Source organism: Gekko japonicus, unplaced genomic scaffold (genome assembly GCF_001447785.1).
Source record: "Gekko japonicus isolate JY-2015 unplaced genomic scaffold, Gekko_japonicus_V1.1 scaffold2167, whole genome shotgun sequence".
Classification (NCBI taxonomy): domain Eukaryota; kingdom Metazoa; phylum Chordata; class Lepidosauria; order Squamata; family Gekkonidae; genus Gekko; species Gekko japonicus.
This window is the reverse complement of record NW_015173202.1, coordinates 100,205-127,203: the sequence shown is the minus strand read 5'-3', so window position 1 is coordinate 127,203 and position 26,999 is coordinate 100,205. Positions and strand designations below refer to the sequence as shown.

General features: G+C 41.9%; 1 protein-coding gene across 1 annotated transcript in view; it reads right to left on the bottom strand.

The window, feature by feature from the left end:
• Nucleotides 1–26,999, bottom strand: part of LOC107120023 (ryanodine receptor 2-like) — a gene marked incomplete at both ends in the record, with an annotated part of 282,869 nt that overhangs the window by 188,990 nt on the left and 66,880 nt on the right. Inside the window, 2 exons of the mRNA XM_015422666.1 lie at nucleotides 3,255–3,269; nucleotides 19,757–19,777. Coding sequence (XP_015278152.1) covers nucleotides 3,255–3,269; nucleotides 19,757–19,777 — 36 coding nt within the window. The remainder of the gene's footprint in view (nucleotides 1–3,254; nucleotides 3,270–19,756; nucleotides 19,778–26,999) is intronic.

Genomic DNA, 26,999 nt, shown 5'->3' with positions numbered 1-26,999 from the left:
CTGAAGGCAGTCAATTGGGACAAGGACTGGGACAAGGTCACCGCGTGAAGGGACCAGAGGCCAGAAACTGACCAGAGGGCATGACTGTGTGAGACAACATGAATGGCCAAACTTTGCAGCCATAGAAGCCTGAGTAAGATTGTGAGACACTGAGCCAGATACTGAAAGCATACTTCTGACTGGTGATGAGGTAAGTCCCCTTGCTGTAGCATTTAGAGCTTGCAGTACTTGAACAACCAACGGGCAGAAGCCACAAGCTGGAGATGTACCCTCTAAATTTTAGGAGATGTACTGCCTGAACTTTAGGAGTAGTGAGCCATTACACAAGGCTTGTTAAAACATAATAAATCAAATCAAATCAACATGACCAGTAGGCTCTACAGCAAAGAAAAATGTGCATATAAACACTCTAAAGTCTATCCTGTTAGGTAAGTAAAAAATGTGTACTGATACAGGTATTGATGTGAAAAAATGACAGTTCTGAGGAACTCCAAGTCCTTGCAAAGCAGAAAAGGTCCATCTCAGTCCAGCCTGAATTTTGCAGGGCCAGGTTGGGGGGGGAGCTAGGCAGATGCTGGGTGGGGGCGGGTGGCCAAGCGGTGGGAAAGTTAGGACTTCCCCCCCTTCCCCTGGGGCCATTGGAAAGACAACAAGGTGGCCAGGGGAGGGCTGTTGCAAAGGGGAATAGACCAGCCACTTGCCTCCCGCCCCCATCCTTTGTCTGGCAGGCTGGGCAGAGCCGTGGAGGCCATGGAGGGCATCTGGATTTGTCACCCAGACAATTTTTATAGGTTGGAGCCCCTGTTCCGGTTGGATGGGGTGCATCTTTCGTCATGGGGCATGGACATCTGACTGCATGGAATTTGACATTTCCTACTGTCTTGACTGCAGCTGTAGGAGCATTAGCGGGAACTGGGCATGGGGTCCCACCTGGCTCTTGTGGTGGTAACAGCATGGGGCTGGATCAGTTTATGGAAATCAGCCTGCATGTCATTTTCCTGGATATGGGGACCCCCTCAAGGGGTCTTGGAGTGAGGGCTGATGGGAGTAAGCCTGATCAAGGACTACCAGCTATTCCCCTCACAACCTGATGGCAGGGAGACCACTAATGGGCAGTCGTCTGGGTGAGCTCCAGCAACCTGCCATCCCACTGTTCACCACCCATGCTGGCTGGCTGGGTGACAGGGTACATTGGCTGGTGTGGGGCCAGCTAATGCACTGGATCCAATGGGCCCATGCTATGCCAATGTTTCTTACAGCTGTAGTCAATAAAGTTGTGGCCAATTTACTCCACATATTTTCCAAATCTGTTGTGTGTGTGGTTCTTTCATAATGGATTGTATACAGCCAGCGGAACCTCTCCATCCCCCTTAAGAGCTGGAGCCTGCAAACACTTTTAAGGCAGTGATTTAGCACTACACAAAATAGTGTATCACCTCAAATGCCTTACAGAATTATATGGATATGTATTTATTATTCATTGAGGACTCAACGAAGCTTACATTGTTCTGCTCTCCTCCATTTTATCTTCACAACAACCCTGTAAGTTAGGTTAAGATGCAAGAATGTGAGTGGCTCAAGACCACCTTGCAAGTTTCAATGGTAGAATGGGGACTCGAGCCTGGTCTTCTAGACCCTCGTCTGTCATGCTAACCACTACATCACAGCGTCTGCTACTGAAACATAGCAACAAACAGTTGGTATCTTCTGGTTACTATTAGCACAAATAATGTTGCACCAGGCAGCCATGAAGGAGCAAGCATAATTATGCCACTACAAATATGAGAAGTTGCTGTCACTGGTGGTTGGTCAAGAATTTTGATCAGCGCAGCTAATTCAGTGTCATAGGCAACATTTCATTCTTTCTGAAGATCCACATTAAACAACTGAGTGGGATTTAATGCTGATATTTGGTTTAGTCAACATTCAACAGTATGCCATAATGAAAGCTTTACTAATGAGGCAGGCTATAAATAATTGAAATAAAATGATACACAAAATGAATACTGATGTATGATCATAACAGTGAATGCATGTCAGTGAATGAAGAGAGCGAAGTGCTGTTTTCACCAAGTAGATCTATCAAATACTACCCTGACAGGCATAACAGCAAATCATGCTTGTCATCCGCAAGGCAATTTATGTGTAAGGGATAATCACTCAAAGAGATACTTTGGCTGTTACAGCATGGGGATTTATTTATTTATTTATTGGTTCAATTTGTACCCCGCCCTCCCCGCAAAGCAGGCTCAGGGAGGCTCACATCAGTCAAACCTAAGTTGACACATAAATCACAATTAAAATCCACATAAAATAATTTAAAACAATCTGATGAAATCTGATAAAATCAGATTAACACTGAATTACTCTTTCACAAGTTCAGGATTCTTGCTAACAGTTTCTCACATCTACTTTTACCTATTTTCACAACAGATTACTCAATATTTACCCTTAATCAATCAGCTACCAAGCGAAACCTAATTCAAGCTGGCTCCATATTCCATTTTTATAGCTTGAAAACATGTATTTTAGTCAAATTTCATGTGAAGTGAGCAATTCTTGCCAACTATGTTCCTGAGATAGCTGCCATGTTGGTTAGAGGGACATACCACAGTCTTCAATATCTTTCCTTCAGAAAACAATGCAAAACCCTGTGTTTTATTTATTTGTTTCTGTTCAGAGGAGCTGCGGTGGCTCAAGTGGTTAAGACGCTGAACTGCAGGCTGTGGAAGGTCAGTAGTTCAGCAGTTCAAGACCCGGGTGCCGCATGATGGAGTGAGTTCCCATCTCTAGTTCCAGCTCCTGCCAACCAGCAGTTCGAAAGCAAGAAATTGCAAGTAGATAAACAGGTACCACTTCGGTGGGAAGGTAACAGCGTTCCGGGCGCCTTGGTGTTTAGTCATACCGGCCACATGACCACGGAATCATCTTCGGACAGCGCTGGCTCTTCAGCTTTGAAATGGAGATGAGCACTGCGACCCTAGAGTCGGATTCGACTGGCTTTCGAGCAAGGGAACCTTTACCTTTTTTTCTGTTCAGAAGGACTTCTAAAAGCTCCTTTTCAGTCCACAATCTCTTGTACATTATAGAAAGGCTATTTTACCATTACTGCTTTTCTCAAGTATTCTACATTTGTGTAATATTTCGTTAGTGTTACTGTTATTTTGTACTGTATTTTTGAGAGGTGTAAAATGTCCTAAATTCTTGTTGATTGGGAAGATCTAAATTAATTAAATAATTGTATTCAAGCTTACCTTCATCATAAACTTCTGGAACAACATGGAATAAAAGAAAAAGAGAAAAGATTAAATGTTATTGCCCATCTTACCTTCAAAATGCTGTTTCATTTTCTGGTTCTGAAAATGAAACTTGGAAGCACTGTTTATAATAAATATAGCATTATATTGGCATATGCAGGCAACCTAAATACACACTTTTCATATTTATCTAAATAAGAACCACTCTCATACTATGCAACGTATTCAAGGCCACCAAGAGGGGGCCAAAGTCAGCTTGAGTGCCTTTGAAGCTGGAATCATCCAATGTTCAGTAGGTGCATTTTATTTTACTTTTAGTGCAGTTCTGTACTACAGCCCCTTAGCAGTGCAGGGAAGCCGAGCAGAATAAGCTGCCACAAGCTCAGCTCTAACTTCTCGGTGCCATTCACTTCTTGGTACTGTTTGCCACCACTTTCTCAACAGCTTTTTTGGGGCAAACTCTCAGTGGCTGCAAACTTTTAAAAACTTTAACAAGGCTGAGACCAACAATTGCCTAAAACTTTAACAAGGCTGAGACCAACAATTGCCTATCACAAAATGTTGCTAAGCCCATTCAACAAACATGGTATGCCTTCTTTTCTCTCTCTTCCCCCCCCCACCTTCTAATTCTTCTACGTTGGTCACACACACACACACCTTTTTTCCCCAGTCTCACGACTTCTCTGTTCTTTTCATGAACAAAAAGAATCCCACGAATCTATTAAAGTAGTGAATGGGTGATCCCCTCCCTACCACCCCTCACATGCATTGTAATCTGTATTCATTTGTATTACTGTTTATAAATACAGAACAATAAATGCTTTAGGTGAATGCCCTCGTTCCAAAGCAAACAATACTCTAGCTTAAACATGTGGTTATAATCTTGTATGTGGTTTTAAAATGCATCTTATTTTAGACTTTGTTAAAGCACAAATGAGTCTGAGATCAGGTTAGAACTACAGCCCCTCGCCAATAATTAGAAGTGATTTAATCTCATGTTAAAGACTGTTCAGGCAATGAGTTGTTAATATTATTGTATTGATGGGACATCTACTTGGCCTTTTGTAAATGCAACTTTTCTACAGTAGGCATTAAAGAAGAAGAGAAGCGATTGGATTTTTACCCCACCCTTCACTACCCAAAGGTGTCTTGCTTCCCCTCCCCACAACAGACACCCTGTGAGGTAGGTGGGGCTGAGAGAACTCTTGACAGAAACTGCTCTTTTTCAAGAACAGCTGTGCCAGAGTTATGGCTTGCCCAAGGTCATCCAGCCAGGTGCAAGTGGAGGAGTGGGGAATCAAACCCTGTTCTCCCAGATTAGAGTCTGCATACTTAACCACTACACCAAACTGGCTCTCTCTTTGAGACTTTGATTAAACTTTGAATACAGCCTGTTTCATCAGATGTAAGAAGTGTATCCTGTATTCGCAGATCTGTGTGCATTAATATAAAATCATAAAATTAGAGTGCAAAATTGAGAGGCAGAGGATGTGCAAACTGAGTAGATGACAGGAAATCCTCAGGGGCTGATAAAAACAACAGGGGAGTTTCCAGAACCTTTATTAAATGAAAGAAGAGGGCATTTTGGCAGAAACATGTTGCCCCTGCTTATTTTTTTACAATGCTGAAAGCTTATATAGCTATAGAAGCTATAAAAATAGAGACTTTTAAACTAATGAATTCTGCAAAGAAAATGAAGAGTGAACTTTTTTTCTACCTCACTACCAGAGTTCACCCATAGTGAACTTGATTGGATCTCCCTTGGATCCACCCCCAAATCTCCAGGAATTTCCCAGGATGGAATAAACAACCCTACATGTGGCATAATTAATTTACTGAATAAACTACTATAAGAGGTGACCTCTACTCATTTAGAATCCTTTAAAAGCAGATTAGACAGATTCATGGAGGTAAGACGGTTCTGTGAGTGGCCATTAGCTATAATGGCTAAATAGAACCTCCACATTTTTTGGTGCAACTGTGTGGGGTGATAGTTGCCTTTATTCTCTGTTGGTGGGATTCACAGAAGCATCTGGCTAGCCAGTGTGAGAAACAGGACATTGGACTAGAGCAGGGGTCCCCAAGTTTTTTGAGCCCATTTTTGACCACCTTTGAAATTCTGACCCAGTGTGGTGGGCACAGCCAAAAAATGGCTGCCACAAGAGGTGCCACAAGAGGTGCAGTCAGCCACAAAATGGTTGCTGCAGCTTACCTTCAGACACATATTGAAAATGCTTGTGCTGTGGTGGCAGCTGCTGTCAAAGCAATGTTTTTTTTAAAAAAAAAAACTGCACAGCAACCAAAAGCCTTACAAAAACCCTACCTGGCCCCTCCCAGTTTCTAAAAACATTTGGTGGGCACCAAAAAAGTTGTTGGCAGGCACCAGAAGTGACTTCATCGTGCGGCCAACACTGCATGGTGATGCTCTAGTTTTGGGGCAAAACTCTATGGTTTGAGCCCAATTTTACCACAGAGTTTTGCCCAAATACTAGAACATCACTGTGCAATGAAGGTGGCGTGATGACGGCACTTCTGGGTGATGTCATCACACACCACATTTTGGGGCATTTGCAGGCATGGAGGAGCCTGCAAAAGTGGCAGAACCCCTGACCAGACCAGGGGGCTGGCAACTCTACATGTTGGGGACTAGAGAGAACTCTGGTGTGGTCCAGCAAGCCTCTTATTTTATTCTGATGAAAGGCATAGGGCATTATAGTTATCCTATTCTCATTTTAAAGGAGGATTGAAAAATATAATTCAGTGATCCCACTGCTTCCTTTGCAACTTTAAGTATTCTACTGGATTATTACATTGTGTGGCGAAGAATAAATAATCAAATAAATAATAATCAAATAAATAAAGGGGACTCCAGTTTTTCAGTCTTAAGGGGAAAGCATTCTATGCATGCCCAGAGGTATGTTTCTTCTGGAATGTAGCCTGTGCTGAAAACAAACTATTGAAATCTTGACACAAACTGAATTATTAGATGAGAGAAATTCTAGAGGGGTAGCCATGTGAGTCTGTTGCATCTTCAGCCTTATCAGGATAGTTTCAATCGAGCAATCTGCCCCTGTTCTTCTGCAGAAAGCCAAGTGATGTATTTTGTTTTGGATCAGTGTCATATGGAGGGGACAGATTGACTCTGTTTGAGGGGCACAGCAGCCTTGAACACATTAACAATCACACATTTAATTACAGTTTCAGGTGGGTAGCCGTGTTGGTCTGAAGCAGTAGAACAAAGTTTGAGTCCAGTGGCACCTTTAAGATTAATGAAGTTTTATTCAAGGTATAAGTTTTCATGTGCAAGCACACTTTTCCAGATACAGTGAAACAGCATTTCCTCAACCAGTAATAATTGAGGAAATTCTGTTTCACTGTATCTGAAGAAGTGTGCTTGTACACAGAAGCTTATACCTTGAATAAAACTTTCTTGGTCTTAAAGGTGCCACCGGACTCAAACTTTGTTCCACAAATAATTACAATTACTATAGAAAGAAAAATACACAGTTGACATTAAGTGCAATATTTTTATAGTACATCTAGAAAGTTCATTTGCTATATTTTAAAAAATGCAGTGACCCAGACAATAACTCTTACAACTTTTCCTACAGGAAGCAAAGAGGATGAGGGGGAATTACTATTAACTAATGGATAACAATGCCAAAAAACTGCATCACTGCATATATTATCTATCCAAAGGAATTGTATAGATCTTGTCAAAACAATTTTCCATGCAAGTTATAATATCACTGTGACAGAGTTCTTACAAGGTTTCACTTTGAAATTATTGTAAGTCTTTATGCTGCACTGAATAACAGAACAAAAAGGGGCATTACATTATTTTAATATCTAAGTTAATATTCATTCATACCCATGGCTACTTGCGGGGTAGGGCGGGGTAGAAATACCTAAATAAAATAAAATAAAAATAAAAAATTTTGGTAGGACAATGTAATTTTAATCCATTTTCTTCCACAGGGCACCTGAGATGCACTGCCTACAACATCCTATGACCCCACGTACTTGCTTCCAGTGATTAATGGTATCTGGTACCTGATCATAAACTGAATGTTAGTTTATGTACCTGGAACAATGTCCCTGCACTATGCATGTAAACCCATGGTGTATGAAAGACTGCACTGGAGAGACTACACTGCTTATATAGCAAGCCTTCACTCAATAAGAATTAACATGAACTTGGACTTATCCTTTCCACAGATGTTCGATCCAGTTTTCTCAGCAGGATAAAACAGACAAGATTTCCAAAAGTCAATTTGCAGCACATCTACCAAAGCTTGAAAAATTAAACTCTGCATAACCAGTTCTCATACGTAGCCAGAAATGGCCACTGGAAAAAATAATTATAGAACATTGGGAATATGTACAATGTGAGATAACAGACATTTATCAATCTCCAACATTTTATTCTGTCTTTCCTCTAAGGAGCATACTTGGTTGTCCCCTCCATTTTTTCCTCAGAACAAATCTGTGTTGTAGGTTAGACTGAGGGTGTAACTAACCCAAGATCACCCAATGAGTTTCATGGCTGAGTAGATATTTTAACTCAGGTTTTCCCAGTCAAAGTCCAACTCTCTATTCATTACAGCACACTGTCTCACTGTCACAGTTATCAAAGAAAAGAAAAGGGTAATTTCCTTATATCTGTTCACACATATTCAGGGAGTCAGTGCCAGAGGGGCTTGATCACACTCTTATGGAAAGGAAACTTATCAATATGTCCAAAATCACCTATTTCATGCTCTCCTCAGGTTTATGATCCAACTGATGAGATGCACCAAAGCATCCGAGGGACTGTTATGCCAACCCCTAACTAAGATGTTTAACTATATAACCAACCAGGCAGGACCTCCTGTAACACCCTCTGGCTAGATGTCTTCAAGAAAGCTCAAGAATCTGCTACATAATATTGAGCAAAGTACTAGACAGAATTGCCATTATACATATGTCGTCAGCAGATATCCTGACAGAGAATGATGCCAAGGTGGCTATGCTATGTTTGAGTGAACAGTATGTTTGAGTGAATGGATTGAAAGGCCTTTAGCCAGAAAGTTTCCCTGATGCAGTCTATGACCCAATATCTTATACTGGGGTGGGATATCCACTTCCACAGGGCCCAGGAAGATGTGCTTGCCTAGGACACAGGATGAACAGGAAATAGACAGTCTTGGGTTCTAGATGGCCTGGTCCTTGTAACAACATGAAGAATCAACTATGAGGGCATAAAGTTGACAGTTAATGAGGCTTTATGGGGTCCCCAGGGACCCAAATGTACAGAGGAACTTTTGTACTCTGCCATCACCTGGAGGAAAGGGTGGCATTAAAATGTTTAAAATAAAATAAATAAATAAAGTGCAAGGGTGTAGCCATTCCTGCCTGGTTCCCATTACATCCCACTACATTTTCTGCAATGGTTCCAAGAGCACTTCCTAATATAAGACAGGAGAATCATCACTCCATCTATTTCTTCCTTCTGTGTGCAATTATGCAGCAGCACCTGAGCATCCCACCAACAGAAGGTAAAGCAAGGATAAAAGTAATTTTTTACTGCTGGGCCACTGGAGACAAGGAATAGCTTTTACAAATCACCAATCAGTCACAGCCTTGTCACAGTTACTAAAAAGGCATTATTGTAAAATTTAGGCTGCGATCATACACACAATTAGACTCAACATAGGTGTGAATGCTAGGTGGATTTAAAGGGCGCGATCAGACAACAACATCTGGGAAGTGCCCCACAGCCATCGGCAACCCATTCTACTCCACTGCGGAAGCGGAGTTAAAAGACACCGGGGAAAATCCGGTTGGAAACCAGTCGCGACAAGCCATGGATGGACTCTCCCCATCTGATCACTCCAGCGTGCTCTCATGGCATCAGGATGGTCTGATCAGGCCATCCTGACTCCATGCCATTTCTCCCCCTTCACAGTATGTGCATCATCACAAACTCCATAGGGAGCCCTTGGTGTGGAGGTGCAATTCATCGATCCTTCGGTTAAGCGCATGAGACAAAAATGGCACACAAAAAAAATACTCACCCGCAGTTGCGTCTGATCACGCACTGGCGGTCTGCGCCCATAGCTTCAAAGGGAGGTGTGATCATGCAACTGCGGGTCAAATTCCTCCAGAGGAATAGCCCCCCCCCCATTTTTTCTGGTGCTTCTGACCGCAACCATAGTTGTTCAGCAAAGCTACTAAAGAACCTTCATGGTCAATAACATAGGCTCTTTGAAAAAGGAGAGGGTACATGAGGCAGCAGTCAGCTCTTTCCTAAACATGCCTTGTCCAGAGAAGCCAAGATTGCAGAAATGGAGGCCTCCAAGGAATGGGTTGGGTCCCAGTGCTTAGCACCTCCACTTGAAAGTTAGCTCTACAAACCAGTGATTGATAGGGATAAGAAGAAGAAGAAGAAGAAAAAGAAAAAGAAGAGATTGGATTCATACCCCACCCTTCACTACCCAAAGGTGTCTCAGAGCGGCTTACAAATTCCTTTCCCTTCCCCTCCCCACAACAGACACCCTGTGAGGTCAGTGGGGCTGAGAGAGCTCTTGACAGAAACTGCTCTTTTTCAAGAACACCTCTTATCAGAACCATGGCTTGCCCAAGGTCATCCAGCCAGGCGCAAGTGGAGGAGTGGGGAATCAAACCCGGTTCTCCCACATTAGCGTCCGCACACTTAACCACTACACCAAACTTGCTTTCTGTGATAAGAGAGATCAATGGCCTCGCCCCTGTTTTCTCACCTTTTAAAAAGCTTTTTAAACTACACACACACACAAGAAGACTAGTAATAAACAGAAAACTGAAAAATCTCTAGCCATTTATCTAACTACCCTCAGGCAGAAATATGACTGATGACTTGGGTAGAGGTATACATTCAGGTACACCCAAAACAAAAATAAACACAATATTAGCTCTTTAGGGGCAGCTTAGGGATTTCCAAAATAACCCCCAAACCCCCAAGAGTCAGGGAGTAATGAAAACTTATCTTCTGGAATTTGGGGAGTGTTTCAGATTTCAAGGATGCCAGGAACAGAGAGGGGAAGCAGCCCCACCAAAGAGCTGTTTGGCAGGATCGCTGTCCTTTAACCATTGTTTTCTATGGGAGTACCCTTGGCCTCCACATTTTGGAGACCCAAGGTCTACCTATAGAAAATAAGGCCCTTTAAAGGGATAGGGATGCCACCAAACAGATGGGGCAGCTTCCTCTCCCTTCTTCCCTTCCTCACTCCCTCCTGCTGGGGGGGATCACAGAATCACAGAGTTGGAAGGGGCGATACAGACAATATAGTCCAAGCCCCTGCTCAGTGCAGGATCAGCCTAAAGTATCCCTGACAAGTGTTTGTCCAGCCACTCTTTAAAGACTGCAAGGGGGAGCTCACCACCTCCCTAGGCAGCTGATTCTACTGTTGCACAACTCTTACTGTAAAATAGTTTTTCCTAATGTCCAACCAGTACCTTCCCACCCTTAATTTAAACCCATTATTGCAATTCCTATCCTCTGTTGCCAACAGGAACAGCTTCCTGCCCTCTGTGATGAACTGACCTCCAAGACCACGATGCTTAGCACATCAAAAGTGAAGAGCTGGGAGATTAGGGGGTTAATGCCTCACTGTAAAGCACTTTGATTGTCAGGGTGCGTGCAGCCCCTACTCTCTGACTGGTCAGTGCCAGCTGAGGAGAGCTTTTAAGAGTCTTGTCAATCTTGTCAGAGTGAGTCAGTCATCCTTTGGACTTCGGCTTGGCAGTTGCCAGTCAGGAGGAGTATGTGTGTCCGTCTGAGGGAGACAAGTCACTTGAGAAGTGAATGAAGTCCTTGCTTATACTGTGTACCAACACAATTGAAGATAAGTTCAAAAACCAGAACTAAAAGTCTAAGTGTCAGCCGTAGCTGAATTCCATTCATTCACAGTCTCCAGAACTGGGGTTTAGGTTTGACAGAAAGGACTGGACAGGAGGTTGGAAACTCCCAGTGTAGCCAAACAGAAAAGGATTATCACTCCTAGACAGAGGATATTTCTTACCCAGTTGTTCAAAGGGTTCAACTCAGAAGGGACCCCTGATTTGTGTGAAAAGGGAAATGGTCTTAGACTCCTCAAGACTGAAAAAGGGAAAGTTATAATCCCACAAGGAAAGTATTCAAATACAGGAAGAAAGTATTAACTTCCAGGAAACCAAAACAGTTTTATGAAACTATTAAGACATATTGTTGCTGAAAGAAATCTCCAAGACGAACAAACTTGTCACAGTAAAGAACTGAGTCTCTAAGAGACACTTCAATCATACTCTTGCCTGTTCAAAATATTCTAATTTGTTTAATCAACAACAGTTGCCTCAACTTCCCATTCCCTACCCTATTCCAGATTCAACTGTGCCTGTTCAATAAAATCAGCCTTATTGTTTTTAACTTTACTTCGTGTCAAGTGCCATTTCCAAAGGGTTTTATAACAGGGCTCCTGCTGAGTTACAATAAATCTCTGGCCCAGGCAAAAGCCAAATAACTTTTTAACACAGGGTGGGACAGAAAGTAATAATTCTATAATTCAAACAAGCTACTAAGAGGCTGCTCAACCAGAGTGGGAAACAATGTTTTGGTGGCAAAATCTGCCTCACTGAGAAGAAGTAGCAGGGGCCCATTATAATCTCCTCTGACAGCCCTTCAAAGATTTAGAGCAATCATGTCCCCCTTAAACTTCCTCTTCTCCAGACTGAAAATTTCCAAGTCCCTCAGCCTTTCCTCATAGGGCTTGTTCTCCAGTCCCCACTGGGTACAAATGAACTCTCCTCTGCATCCACTCCATTCTGTCCACATCCTTTTTGAAGTGAGGTCTCCAGAACTGCACACAATACTCCAGGTGTGGCCTGACCAATGCCGTGTACAGCAGGACTATGGCATCTGGTGATCTGGATGTTATGCCTCTGTAGATACACCCCAAGATCGCAATAGCCTTTTTTGTTGCTGCATCACACTGGCTGCTCATATTTAACTTATGGTCCACCTGTACCCCAAGATCCTGTTCACACACACTGCTACCTAGAAGTGTATCCCCCATCTAGTATGTGTGTTCCCCATTGCTAAAATGGTTTCAAATTTTCAGAACCCACCCCCAAAAAAATAACTGAAAATAAATCTGAAATGAGAAAGAGTATCTCTAAAATTTGCGACAATGATAAACATGCTGTCCCAGAAATCCAGATCTGAAATGTATGCAATTTTTTTTAGTGCACACTGGTAGACTTGGAAACTGAGACTCCTCTTTGGGTCCAAAGTAACAGTCAGCTTCAAAAATTCAGTGCACAGAACCCAGTTGCAAATATTTCTGCCATCTGCTGGTACATACATGTGGGACGCTTTTGAGTAGCTAGCTGTATACATTATAGGCCATGTTTAAAATAGTAATTCCTTGGACTGATTCAGAACTACATCAATCCAGTTAACAAATTTAGAAGCCCCACTGCATTCTTGATTACATCATGAAGGGCACAAAAAGATTTGCAGAAGTCTTTGAGTCCTCAAATCCAAATCCCCTTGTTTCACTTCAATATGGATGAAAGGAGGCAAAAAGGAGACAGAAAGAAAGCCCTCATTCCCAGCACTTTGGAAACAGCTATAACTACATCCTGGCTGATCTGGAAAATCTATTTTCCCCAAGGTGTCTAGCATCTGCAACATAACATATTTCCCAAAGTTCTTGGTGCCTGCATCCAATATGTCAGGGAAGGATCGGGTGTTAATGAAAACTAGGATCTGAGTTTGTCTCAAGTCAAAAACAACATGGAACAATGGTCTATTTTAACTGTTTAGTTTGGGGAATCAATTGCAGATATTAACTCAAATCCTTGTTTTCAACAACAAATACTGGTTTCACTGCCTTCTGCCTTTATCCTGGGAGGGCATCATCAGAGAAAAAAGCCAAGAATAAACTAGGATTCTGCATCCATATATCATGTTAAACCAGATCCTGGATTGATAGGCACTTAATTAACCATAGGCTGAGTTCAGATGGGCAGTTTCATCTGTTGCCGTTGCTGCCCCTTAGAGATTTAAAGTGTACGATCAGACAGCAGCTTCTGCCTGTTGTGCCACAGTCTTCTGAGTCCCGTTCCCCCCTCCCTTTGCTGTGTGTTCCTTTGATACCTGAGAAAGTCCAGTCCTGTTCATCTGAGCTGGTTCCAAAATGGATTTTCTGCTGTCTGATCACTCTGTTGTGCACCCAAGCTATCAGGTAGGTCTGACTGGTCTCGTTTTCCAGCCGCCATTTTGTTTTACTAGTTAGGAAGGAGCACATAACTGCATATACGAACCTCTTTCTCTCTCTCTCTCTCTCTCTCTCTCTCACCCCTCCCCCACAGGGGCTGTTCAAAACTTTGTTTTCTTTTTAAAAACTCTCAAAAACAGACAGCTTTTTTCTGTCCTTTGCAGAAGGAGTAAATTGAAAAGATTAAAGGGAGGACAGCAGTGAACTCCATATCCCAGCAGTTTCAGCAAGTACTTGCACGCATCCTCAGAAGGAAAACTTTTTTAAAAAAATTGCTGACAGTCCCATGAACTACATATCCAAACAGGCTGATCAGTGCTTATGGGCATGCTCCGAGGACAAGCTTTTAAAAAAAAAATGGCTGATGGGCTGACTCCCTGCCTGCTGCCATATGATCACGTAAAAGCACTTTGAAGCATGCTAAAAGGGGTGAGTCTGATCAGGATTCTCTATCACAAAATAATCTGGCTCAATTAGAGGCGGGGCAACAGTGGAAGAAGAGAAGATATTGGATTTATACCTCACCCTTCACTACCCAAAGGAGTCTCAGAGTGGCTTAGAAACTCCTTTCCCTTCCCCTCCCCACAACAGACACCCTGTGAGGTAGGTGGGGCTGAGAGAGCTCCGACAGAAACTGCTCTCTTTCAAGAACAGTTGTGCAAGAACTATGGCTTGCCCAAGGTCACCCAGCAGGTGCAAGTGGAGGAGTGGGGAATCAAACCCAGTTCTTCCAGATTAGAGTCCGCACTCCTAACCACTACACCAAACTGGATTGAAGTGCCCGTCTGAATGCAGTCATAAGTGAAATCGCCTACATTCAGACAATCAAACTAATACAGTTGGGTTTGCACGATGTCTGAACTGACCCTCTGTGAATGAAATCCTAGTTTCATAAATTAGCCATGAATAAAATAATCACGTTTTTGTGATATGTCTAAACCAACAGGACTTGCTTTGGCTTCAGGATCAAAATATAAGCAAGATCCTCACACTGCTATCCTAAAAACGCTTGAGTAGGATTCTAAGTAGACCTAAGCAGATATTCTAATGTATTGTCTCATGCTTCTAAAGAATACAAAACTGGATTAAAACCCAACCAGAAAGTGAATTTTCAATATAATTTCATTGCTCTTAAATATTTATGTGATTAGAGAATACAGCACTGTAAAATAATTTCTACTTTCTTTGCCTGTAAGACTATAGCTTTAAATTATTTATTTGCTTAATTGCTTCATTTATACCTCACCTTTCTCCCCAATGGCAACCCAAAGCAGCTTACACCATTCTCTTCTCTTGTCCTTAAATCTTTCCTCAGACCTACCTTGTAAATTAGGTTAGGCTGAGAGCATGTGATATGACACTTGTCTTTTATGTTCATCCATCAAGTTTCCCCTTAACTCAGATTATCTGCAGTCACTAAGTGTGTGTGTATAGTGACTGCAGATAATCCCCAGTCGTACCATGGAAGCTCACTGGTTGACACTCTCTCAGCCTAACCTACCTCACAGCATTGTTGTGAGGACAGAATGGAGGAGAGGACAATGATGTAAGCCAGCTTGAGTCCCCACTGGGTACAAATGAACTAAATACATTATCTTATGATAAATATTTGAGTCTAATGCTCCGTGTGACCGCAGCCATGAATTGTTTTAAAGTCATTCCAAAAATTATTTTTGAACAAGGAAAGGCAGATGAGATGCAATGTTTGCATAATATAATAATCTCCCTTTCCTTGGTCTCTAATTATTTACATTTTACCTTATTTACATTATGCTAGGAGAACAGACTCAAGTATCACAGTGATATATATTTGTAGCTCAACAGCAAAAACAAAATGTAGATCCACAAAAACAGGCATTTCTGCTATTACATTAAGCTTCTCATCAACTTTGCATTTTAAAAAGTTTTTGGGGTTTTTTTAAAGTCTAAATCACAATCCATAGTCATGGTTAAATCCTATTAAAATCAATGGCAAGAGTTAACTAGCTGAATTAGGGCACAAAACATTCATAATGATCCATGAGATAAGTGGAACTTCTTATCTCAGCTCTAAAGCAGCTTTTGATTTTATATCACAAATGTATTAATTAGGGCTGTGGGTAAAAAAAGATAAATATATATTCATATTTTTCACATACCCTTGTTTTGCTGATAGGCTTTTAACAGCTCCATGACAGCAGAAACCCAGTTGTTACAGCTTTTCTTGGAAGCAAAATACAGTGAATACTGTACCTGTTGTGTGAGTTGTATGACTGTTAACACACAAGGTGTTAGTGACACAGCTGCTTTCCATTCCACTAAAGTACATACTTTTTAACTTTAGCAAGTACTGCTGTGCTGCAGTTTACTGTACGTGACACACATAAAGATGTATTTTTCAGTGATTGAGTAACAGTAGAACTGAATGGCAGGTAGATACAGAGAATTCATTTCAAGATAAAACAGCATTGACCCAGTAGCTCTAACATGAGTAACTGAGCTTAGATTCCTACTATAGAGTCTCTCCATCATTTGTCACCATATATTTCTTATAGCTGTAGAACTTCTGCTGCACTGGAGCAAATGGAAACAGATTTTCAAAGCAAATAATGTTTGTGTTTATTTACCCCTCACTGGACTGGTTGATTGAATATACACAAAATAAATACCCAAAGTTACAAATGTGTGAAGACTTTACATCCTGTCTCAATTTAAAAAAATATAAGATTTTTTTTAGCTTTTTTACTAAATAATTTAAAAAATGAGCGTTCTTATGAGCATTTAGCAGGAAAACTCAGTGTGAAAGCATGCTTCACCCCTACTGTTAGCCTCATCTCCATTTTCAAGAACAATAAACACCTTATCTTTGAGAAGTCAAAATGGGTAATTGTGTGAGCAGGACCTGTATGTATACGAGCCCCATACTGTCTAGCTCCTAGAAATAACGTTCTAGGAATTTCAGAAAATATAATTTCCTGTTGAACTTCATGGAATCCTCCCATAGTAAACACAGGGAGTTGAGGGCGCAAATGGGAGAGGAAACTGCTTGGGATGGAGGGTTGGCTAGCAAATTCCATTTCAAGTTAGATCTAGATTCCAAGGGATCTCGACCTGATTCAAAGTGGAGAAAGTATTTTAAATTCGGAGGATTTGTATTACAAGCCCCTACCTCATCCCACCCCAAAATTATCAGCCTCACTACTAGAAATCAAAATATAACCCATTTACAGAGAGTGGTTGCACTATTCATTCATTCATTTGACTTCTATCCTGTTCCATTCCCTGCCAAGCAAGGCTCAGGGCATCTTATAACAATCAACCAAAATACAATAATTCAGCATATTAAATTTAAAATCCACATTATTATAAATTAAAACCTAAAACATTTTTTCTACATCGGATGGCACCCTAATATCCATCATAGATGGGACAGCACAGGGCAGCTAGCACGGGTGGGAGGGGAGAGGGAGGCCCACAGATCTTTCTGTCACTATCCTCAGCCACATGTCCAGTGGAACATCTCAGTCTTACAGAGCCTGTAGACTTGAACCAAGTTCTGCAGGGCCTGAGTTTCACTAGAAAGTTCCACCAGGTTGAGGTCAAGGCTGAAAAAGCCCTGACCCTGGTTGAAGACTGCTGGACCATTTTGGGGGCAGGGGTCACTAGTAAGTTGTTATCAGAAGAGTGTAATGCTCTCTGAGGAGTATAGAGAGAGAGGTAGTCCCACAAATACGAGTCTCAGATCGTTTAGGGCTTTGAAGGTGAGAACCAACACCCTGAACCTGATTTGGTACTCAATCTGGAACCAGTGCAGTTGATAGAACACAGGTTGTGTATGTGCTCTCAGAGGGGGCCCAGTGAAAACCCGTGCTGCTGCCTTCTGGATCAGTTGAAGCTTCCAGAGCAAGTTCAAGGGCAGCCCTGTTTACAGCAAATTACAGTAGTCTAATTTTAGAGGTGACCATTGCATGGATCACTGTGGCCAGGTCCACACAGGACAGCTAAGGGGTCAGTTGCCAGGCTTGGCGAAGATGGAAAAACGCTGCCCTGGCTGTATTTGTGACCTGAGCCTCCAATGACAGGGAAGCATCTAGAATCACACCCAGACTCTTGACAGAGGGAGTTGGTAGTAGCTGTTCTCTGTCAAGAGTGGGAAGCTGAGCTCTCTGACCCAGCTCCCCCCCCCCCACGTCTACCTACAGTACCTCCATCTTCAGATTCAGGCAGCTCAGCTTTAACCATTCTACCACAGCCTCTAAATGACTGGCCAGATCTTCTGGGACGGTATCCAGATGGCTGTCCATTAACAGATACAGTTGGGTGTATCTACATATTGATGACACCCTAGCCCAAATCTCCTGACTAGCTGGGCAAGAGGGCTCATATAGATATTAAACACCATTGGGGAGAGGATCACCCCCCGAGGGACTCCACATACCAGTGGGTGCCACAATGAGACCTCCCCTCATGCCACCCTCAGTCCTCACACTGGAGAAATGAGCACAGCCACTGAAAGACTGTTCCATATAATCCAATGGCGGTCAGGCAGTGGGTCAATAGGTCATGTTTGACCATGTCAAATGCTGCTGAAAGATCTAACAAGAACAACAGCACAGACCCATCTTGATCCAGTTGTCTACTGAGGTCATCTGTAAGAGCGACCAGCACCATCTCTGTCCCATAGACAGGACGGAAGCCGAATTGGAATGGGTCCAAGGCTGATGTGTCCTCCGGGAAAGCCTGCAGTTGTTCTACTGCCACCTACTCAGGAACAGAATGTTCAAAACTGGGTGGTGGTTGGCCAGATAAGAATGATCTAGTGATGTTTTTTTCAACAGTGGCTTCACCACCACCTCCTTCAACATTCCCAGGAAGACAGCTAAACCCAAGGGCAGAGTAATTATGTCTGCTAGGGAAATTCATACCCTCTCTGTGCTGGCTTTAACCAGCCAGGAAGGGCATGGGTCAAGGAGGCATGTGGTAGATTTAACAGCTGACAGAATCCTGTTGACATCAGTCTGAGTTACTCATCTGAACTGATCTAATACTGAACCCAATGACAGCCAAGGGGCCTCTAGTTTGCTCACTATTTCAGGTGCTCTTACAAATGGATTTAAACTACATAAGGAAGCAAAAATAAGGCATACTCTTTAGGAAGCAAACATTTTGTGATGGACTACTGTAGATTCCTGACCTCTAACCTGCCTCAAAATAGTTTGATTTCCAGACACCTTAGTTTCAGAGATAATATGAAAATGTTTTGGAGCCATTTTCATCTTTAGGCTCTATAGCTGAAGATCCACGCTAAGGCATTGGAATACTTAAGAAATATGTCATGTACCTCTTCTGTCTTCAATAAAGCATAACATCATAAATTATTGTAGAATAGGCAAACAAAATAATTTGAGACATGGACAAGAATACAATAATCTTCACAAAAAACAAACAAACAGAAAAGACATGTGGAGTTTTCTCCAGAAGATTCATCCAATATTTTTTTAAAAATGCAAATATGCTGAATGCCAACATCTGAACATACAAGATAGTACTTATATATGCTCAAGACATCCCGTACGCAGATAATACAATATTTGCATGCACACATTTCAATATATTATTTAGTGTGAACAATTACATGCATACATACACAGAGACAAATGGAGGATATCTTCACAAATCTGGAATTCCAAACAGTTTACAGAAACTAATTGTATTTCAGTACACATTATATTTCAAGAATGAATTGATTAAATGAGAAATGTTGCACCATTCATGTAGTGATCTATTTTGTGGATTCTTTGACAGGTGATCACTGCATTGAAGGATTTAATATACACTGTCTTTGGTGAATAAAGCAATACATATATTATAGACAAAAGATTATGATATTCACATGCATTTTTTAATAAAAACGACAAAGAAGGAATGATAGGTTTTCAGGATGTGCATTTATACAATGGAACTGCAAGGCTCAAAACTTCAAGGAACTATTCCTTTTATAGAGCTTTATATCACACAATTAATTATAATTTCAGGAATAATATTTTTCTATTATTATTTTGAAAGGGTGGTAATCTATTTTCGGAGTCTAACAGTTATATCTAGTATGGTGAAAGTATTTTGTAAAGTATGTTTTGAGCTTAGCAAATTAGTGTTGTCATACATACAGAATACAAAAATGCAGACAATTTTGATTTGGTGATAAACATGAAATATTTTGGATCAAGAATCAGAAGCACATACCCATTTTTCCACATCAACTAGCTGTAGAAAGAAAAAGCAAGACATGAGTACACTGTTACTGTATATAACCACCTGTAATTTAGTACTCACAAATATCTATTAATTAATTAATTAATATTTTATGGTAGTACTTTCTAAGCTGATTTCCCACAAATACTTGTGTTTCATCAAAAATATAACAGAAGCATAGCTTCTTGCAGGCATGAAAGAGAGAGTGAGAGGATGCTCTGAGACCCAACAGTAGTCACTGCTGCCTAATATGTTTTCTCAGCTGTTGAAAGATAGCTGGACACATGGACTGCTGCACATGCCAGTCTCAAATGCACTTTCTCTCATAAAGAGGATGTATGTACAATGAGTGGAGGAAATCATGATTCTCCACTGTGTTCTTTAGATGAGCACACACTCTGGAGCACTCAAGCCTGTAGCACTAAACCAAGGTTTCCACATGATTCATGCAGATGCTAAAACTGTGGTATGGGTTACAAGTACCGCAAACCATGCACTTGGATCCACCGGAACACTTCTGCAGAAAGAATAGTTTCCACCCATGGAGTTTGATTTTCTCATCTTCCCTCTCCTACTGCAACCCCAAATATGGTGCTGATACTAGGGGACAGAGAGCCCCTCTGTGGAAATGGTCTTGTGGATCCAAGCTGTGGTCTACCATGACAAATGAACTGTCGTGAGATGAACTAAAGCTATAAGGAATACCTTTTTTCCCCCTATTTTGACTCAGATGAACTAATTACAAGGGCAGTAAGTTCAGTAAAACTTGGCGTACTCCTATATATATTAATGTTTCACAAGATATTTACTGTCCAGAGTTTGTAACATTAATCTTACTAAAATGCAAGATCATTATAGTAATCTGACTAGAAACGTATCTTGGAAAAACAGAGAAACTGGACAGTTTACAATATTCAACATGATTCTGCTTGCTTTGTCAGAGTATTTTGGTTTCTCCTTCTCAAGGTGTATGTTATGTAATTAGTTTCCAGGGTTTTTAGTGCAGTTTTACTCCTATTCATACTTAGTTGTATGTATTAGGTAAATAATAAATCTACACTCTACATACAGTGGGGGAGCAGTATCATACCACAATGCCCTTGAGGCTCACAGCCACCGGCTGAATGGAATACATAAAGCGGTCTACAGAGGTAGGATGGATTTGCATCCTCAGAAGTCAGGTATTAAATTTAATGCACTGGACTTAATCCATGCCATGTTTAACTCATGATTATTTAAAAATACTGTCCATGTGAATCAGTTCTTCATGCACAGAGCACATTTACATAGGTCAAATACATGGGAGGGAAAACACACACACAGCAGGGGAAATCATGATTTCTCCGCTCTTCTACACATACAGTCTGTAAGATCTAAGGCAACACATGTGTGTTACCACCAATGGCCTGCCTTGCTGTTTGGTGAATGTAGCTATAAGGCAGAATAGGCCAGAGGGGTACAGGAATTGCACACCACTTGTATACCAAGGTCCTGCACAGTAGGAAAACTCCAGATTTGAAGAGTAAATTAAATAGTTTTTATTACAGTATTTCCCTAAGTACAAGCACACTAAACATTCAAGAGCGCAAGCAATACAGAACTAAGAAAGCAGAGGTGATTGACAGTGAATAGATGGGTCAGTTACTGAGTAATACAACCTGACCAGCCGTGCAGGGATCCATGGAGATGAGATTATGGTCTAAACCCTGAAGGTTTAGGGGTGGACTGCCACTTGACATCAGGGCTGAGGCACACACTCTGAGGCCATCTGTTTGCTAGGATATACCCATAGGAAAACAATGCAGACCAATGGGCAGCCCTGGGGGCTGGTCTCAGATGAGAACAATAGATTACCTGGGCCAATGATGAGTCTCAGGGGTGTGTGGCATCAGGATGGGCAAGGCCTAGATGTGACCAATGAGCTCTCAGAGGGGCAGAGTCTGTCTTTAACAATAGAAGCCAGGTGTTGGATGACTGTACTGGGGCTGTTCATTGTGGAACAATAGAGTGGTCTAGCGTTTCCCTGGTACCAGACAAAAGGAGTGATGTTTCTTTTTTTTCTTTCCAATAATATTTTATTGAATATATATTTCATACTACATAAAAATAATTCATCTCCTCATGTATTATACCCCATTTCATTAATAAACAAAACAATAAAAAATGAGGTTATATTCCATCTATAAAGCTAAACAAATTAAACTTAAACCCAATCCGGTTTGCAACCTCTTCCTTTCCTATTCTCTTATCCTACCCACGTATAAAACCACCATACACCATATAATCACATTATAACCCTTTAAGTCTTCCAATAAATTGTTACTCAATCTCCAAACTTCTATTCTGTTCTTTCAATCTTATTCTATCTACTGCTCCTATACCTAAAAAAGAAAGCTGGATGGGGTTGCCTCCGATACTGGGGGCTGAAGAGGAAACCCCTTCAGCTAGAGGGTAACCCCTCTCCCTGTTAACAGAGGTCTTAGGGGAAGCACACCCTTCCTCTCCTTCCCATGCCCTCTGGCTCTAACACGTCTACTTTTATACTATTTGTCCCATTGTTGGTGTTTAGTCATGCTGGCCACATGACCACGGAAACGTCTTCGGACAGCGCTGGCTCTTCAGCTTTGAAACGGAGATGAGCACCACAACCCTAGAGTCGGATTCGACTGGCTTTCGAGCAAGGGAACCTTTACCTTTACCATACCTTTACTAAGTATTTACTGCTTAATATATATTTCTAAGTACCCTACTTATTTATTTAATTGCTCTCCTCATAAGCTATTCTATTGTTTATCAAAACAAACTGTCTCCTTTTAGATGCCTCTGTCTGTTTGTTTAGCCAGTTTGGTGTAGTGGTTATGTGTGCGGACTCTAATCTGGGAGAACCGGGTTTAATTCCCCACTTCTCCACTTGCACCTGGCTGGATGACCTTGGGCAAGCCGTAGTTCTGATAAGAGCTGTTCTTGAAAAAAGAGCAGTTTCTGTCAGAGCTCTCTCAGCCCCACCTACCTCACAGGGTGTCTGTTGTGGGGAGGGGGAGGGAAAGGAGTTTGTAAGCCGCTCTGAGACACCTTTGGGTAATGAAGGATGGGGTATAAATCCAAACTCTTCTCTCTTCTTCTTCTCCTCCTCCAGAAGCTTCTTCCCCGTGCTCTTGTCATAAGCAGTTAGGGTTTTGCCATTTACATTGACCACCAGGTGGCCGAGAGCAAGCCATCTGTACTGAATTCCTCATTCTCTCAAAGACTTGGCTGTGTCTCGCAACTTCCTTCTCGTGATGAGAATCTCTGCAGGGACGTCAGCAAACAAGGAAACAACCATGTCTTCAAGGTGCAGACCCTCTTTTTCCCTTGAAATTTTAAAGAGTTTGTTTTTGGTCAGCACCTCCAAGAAGTCAATTAGAATATCTGGAATGACTTCTGGATGAGCTCTTTTTGAGACATTCAAATGGAAGGCTGTGGTGATAACTTGCTCGGAGATCCCTGTTTCTCCTGCTGATTGGAGTGTCTGTCGCAGCCAATTCTTTAAAGATATAGTAAGGTCTTCTGTTATGGAGAAATTTAAAGAAACCCCACGGAGTTTGGCCTTCCTTTCAATTTAATTTCTTGGAGCATAATTTTATTTTTAGCCCAAGTTTCAAAGTCCTTTACCTTGTTCAATTCATCTGCTGTTTTCCTCATGCTCTGGTATGCTGCTTCTGCTTTCCTCTCCGTCGTCTGCAAAGTTTTAGTAAGTTCATCAAGTTTTTTATTTATTGGCTCACTTGTTCATTTAAGTTGGTCAAATTCATTTTTCAATTGCCCAGCGTCCCCACTCAGAGACTTTATTTCAGTTTTAAGTTCATCTTTTATCTCTGTCAGAGCATGCAGAATCATAGTCTGATAACCTAGGTCAGAGTTACCTCCTCATATCACCATTATCTCCGGCAGAGATATCTCTTGGTCTTCTGAGTCTTCAGAGTCCGTATTAGCTTTCTTTGGGGGTCTATAGGGGGAACTTTTTGCTCCCTTCTTTCCCCTAGTCCTTCCCTTAGCCAGCATTGAAGTTTGTTTCTAGGTTAGTTTTGTTCTTTGAGAGCAATTTTGATACTTTCAGAGGGAATAGCAGGAGCATGAAAGGGATGCAGCCAGTTGGAAGCTCAGCCACCATGCCCCCCAGGAGTGATGTTTCTTAATGTGTGGCAGGATGAACCTGAATGGCTGACCATCACTAGACATGGAGAGATAATGTTTCCTTGACAGGTCTGGCATAGGTGTAAGAATGCAGATAGGGGAAACAGGAGAGGAGGATGGAAATATACAACACACTTCATTCATGACAATAACTCAGACCAGAGGCTTTTTGTCCCTGCCTGCCTGTACATTTGACAGACAAAAGACTAGCCATTTGGTCAGTAGAAGATGCCTGAGGCAAGGGCAGAGACTAGCCCATTCTAGTCCTCTTTGGACTAAGCTGACAGGATAGATGTGTGGGGGGGGTTGCTTGCATGGAGAATGCTTGCCAGTGCAGCCAGCCTGGAGAATTCTCTTTGGCCTGAGTTTTCTCAGCCAAGATGTGGTCCTCCCAGCAAAAGCCACTCTTTAAACCAAGCCTGGCTTCATAGGGCACTGCTTGTGGAGGTTCAGAGGTCATTTGGGGGGGGGTGTATCTCTCAAGAAAGGCCACCCCGGGGTTCAAGGCTGAGGAGACTGGCTACATGTGTGATCCAGAATCAAATACAGCTGAACAAGTAAAATATTTTCAGTACTGACATTCTTGCATTTTAATAGAAAACTTGAAGAAATATAAAGTTGCCACATAACAAAATAAGGAAAATCTAATGCCAAAATAATATGCATAACATAATTGTCTAAGACTAAATGACAGATCAATTATGTCAGAAATATTACCTGCATACTATTTATACTGAAATTAAACACATGCTCCTTTTGTAGCAGCAACACATAACCAAACTGTTATTATGGGAAACTGATAATACAAAATGCTGTGCCAGTCAAACTTGCATCTTGTGGCTATGGCTTCTTCTGGAAGATTTCCATCTGTTCCAAATTTGATTTAATGGAACTGAACAGTCAGAACTGTTTCTGTAAAGGCTGAATTCACAGTGCTCAGAGTTCCTTATTATTTGCATTAATAAACCTTCATCCTCTTGTAGAACTGTTTACTGAAAACAAGTTTACATTTTCTACAATTCTATTCCATCTCCGATTGTACCTTTAAAGATTGTTGTACACATTGTTCACTCTAATCAGAACTTCAAAATAAGTGAGGTTTTAATACATTTGGAAGAAGCACACAAGCATTTATTCATACCATTCAGTACATGTTACTGTTGTGTTTATATTTAATCATACTTTGGAGATACAACCCTTACTGGTCTAAGGAATAATGCAAAATAACTGCTATTTTGGATAGTGGCATTGAGACTTGGATAGTGGCACTGCAAAAGTACAAGTTCTTGAGGAACAAGCATGACTGCATTAATTTCAATTACTGTACTTCTTGTCCAGAGGGCACTAAGGTCCACAGATCAACATCTCTTGGTGGTCCCCGGCCCCAGGGATATCCGGTTAGCCTTGACCAGGGCCAGGGCCTTTTCAGCCCTGGCCCCCACCTGGTGGAATGAGCTCCCCTATGAGATCAGGGCCCTGCAGGACTTATTGCAGTTCTACAGAGCATCTGGTTAAGGCAGAAGACTCTCCCCCCCCCACTTTCTGGCCAATCACCCACCAGTGGCCCGGATCTGATTAGCATCTGATTGGACACCGAATTTAAACTAACATCTGATCTCTCCACTTTTACATGGTATTTTATAATACTATTCTGTGCAAACTGTTATTTTAACATCATTTTAATTGTAGTATTTTAATTGTTGTACACTGCCCTGAGCCCATCCAGGGAGGGTGGTATATATATACACACTGATTGTTTAGGGGAAGCGCAACCCCATGCAGAACAGGAGATATCCCAGTTCTCAGGTCAAACCTTTCACCCACCCCTCTGTTTTGTTGGGGTTAAGTTTCAGTTTGTTGGCCCTCACCCATCCCAAAACTGCCTCCGGGCACCTGTTTACAATTCCACAGCTTCCCTGGGATCTGCTGGTAGTACAAGGTAGAACTGAGTGTCATCTCTATATTGGTGGCAACTCAACCCAAATCTCTGGATGATCTCTCCTAGCAGCTTTTGTAGATGCTGAAAAGCATGGGGGACAACAGAGCCTTGCTGGACCTACAGGCCAGAGGCCAAGGTGTGGAGTAGCAGTTTCCCAGCATCGCCCTCTAAAACCTACCTTTGAAACCTCCTATTGCAGAACAGTGCCCCTCAGTCCTATCCTCAAAAGCCAGTCCAGAAGAATACCATGATCAATGACACCAAATAATAGGGTCACACTTCCCCGTCCATGTCCCAGTTCAGATCATCTACCAGTACGGTTGCCAAGTGTATTTTCGAGCCCGGCGGGGGAGCCTCACTGGGCTCTGGGAGGTGGCTGGGAATGCCCCGATTCCGCGGTGGCGGAAACCGGGCCTCCAAAGTGGGGGTTTACCCGCCACCCGCCACCCGCCCCCACTTGGCAGCCCTATCTACCAGGTCAACCAAGGCTGTGTCAGCCTCATAACCAGGCCTGAAACCAGATTGGAATGGATCCAAACAATCCACTTAATTTGTTAGAATATCTGCAACATGGTCTGGAAACACTGTCCTCAAGACAGTTGTGATTTCTGCACAGGCTGGAATGGGGGTTTCCTGACATAAGTACAACAGAACTCCAAGATAAATAGAAGACAACAGAGGGTGTCCCCCCCCCAGGAGAGGAATTTTCTCTGGAAGAAGGAATTCCAGAAAATATAACCTTTGGAGTAGTAAGAAGGGCATTTGTCAAGACAAGGGTCTTCTTCTGGTGTGGGCCTTTTTTTTTTTTTTTTTTTTTTTATGAGTTTTCTCCTGCTGCTGTCAGGAAAAGCTTCTTTGCAGGTTCAGAGAAGCAGAGAGAGACCTTGCCAAGAAGCAACCAACACTAACATTGCTGGGACCTTTTCTGCCTACTCTAACCCAGAGACAGTGTTGGATCCCCAAGCATCGAGAATAAATCCACGTTTTCAAGAAAAGCAAAATTTATTTCAAAGCGTTGAAGACATACTCAAACACGTTCTTTGTTAGAACTGGGGATACACAGTTAGGTCAAGCATAATAAAGGAAATTCAAACAGATACAGATCCAATGAATATCTTTCCC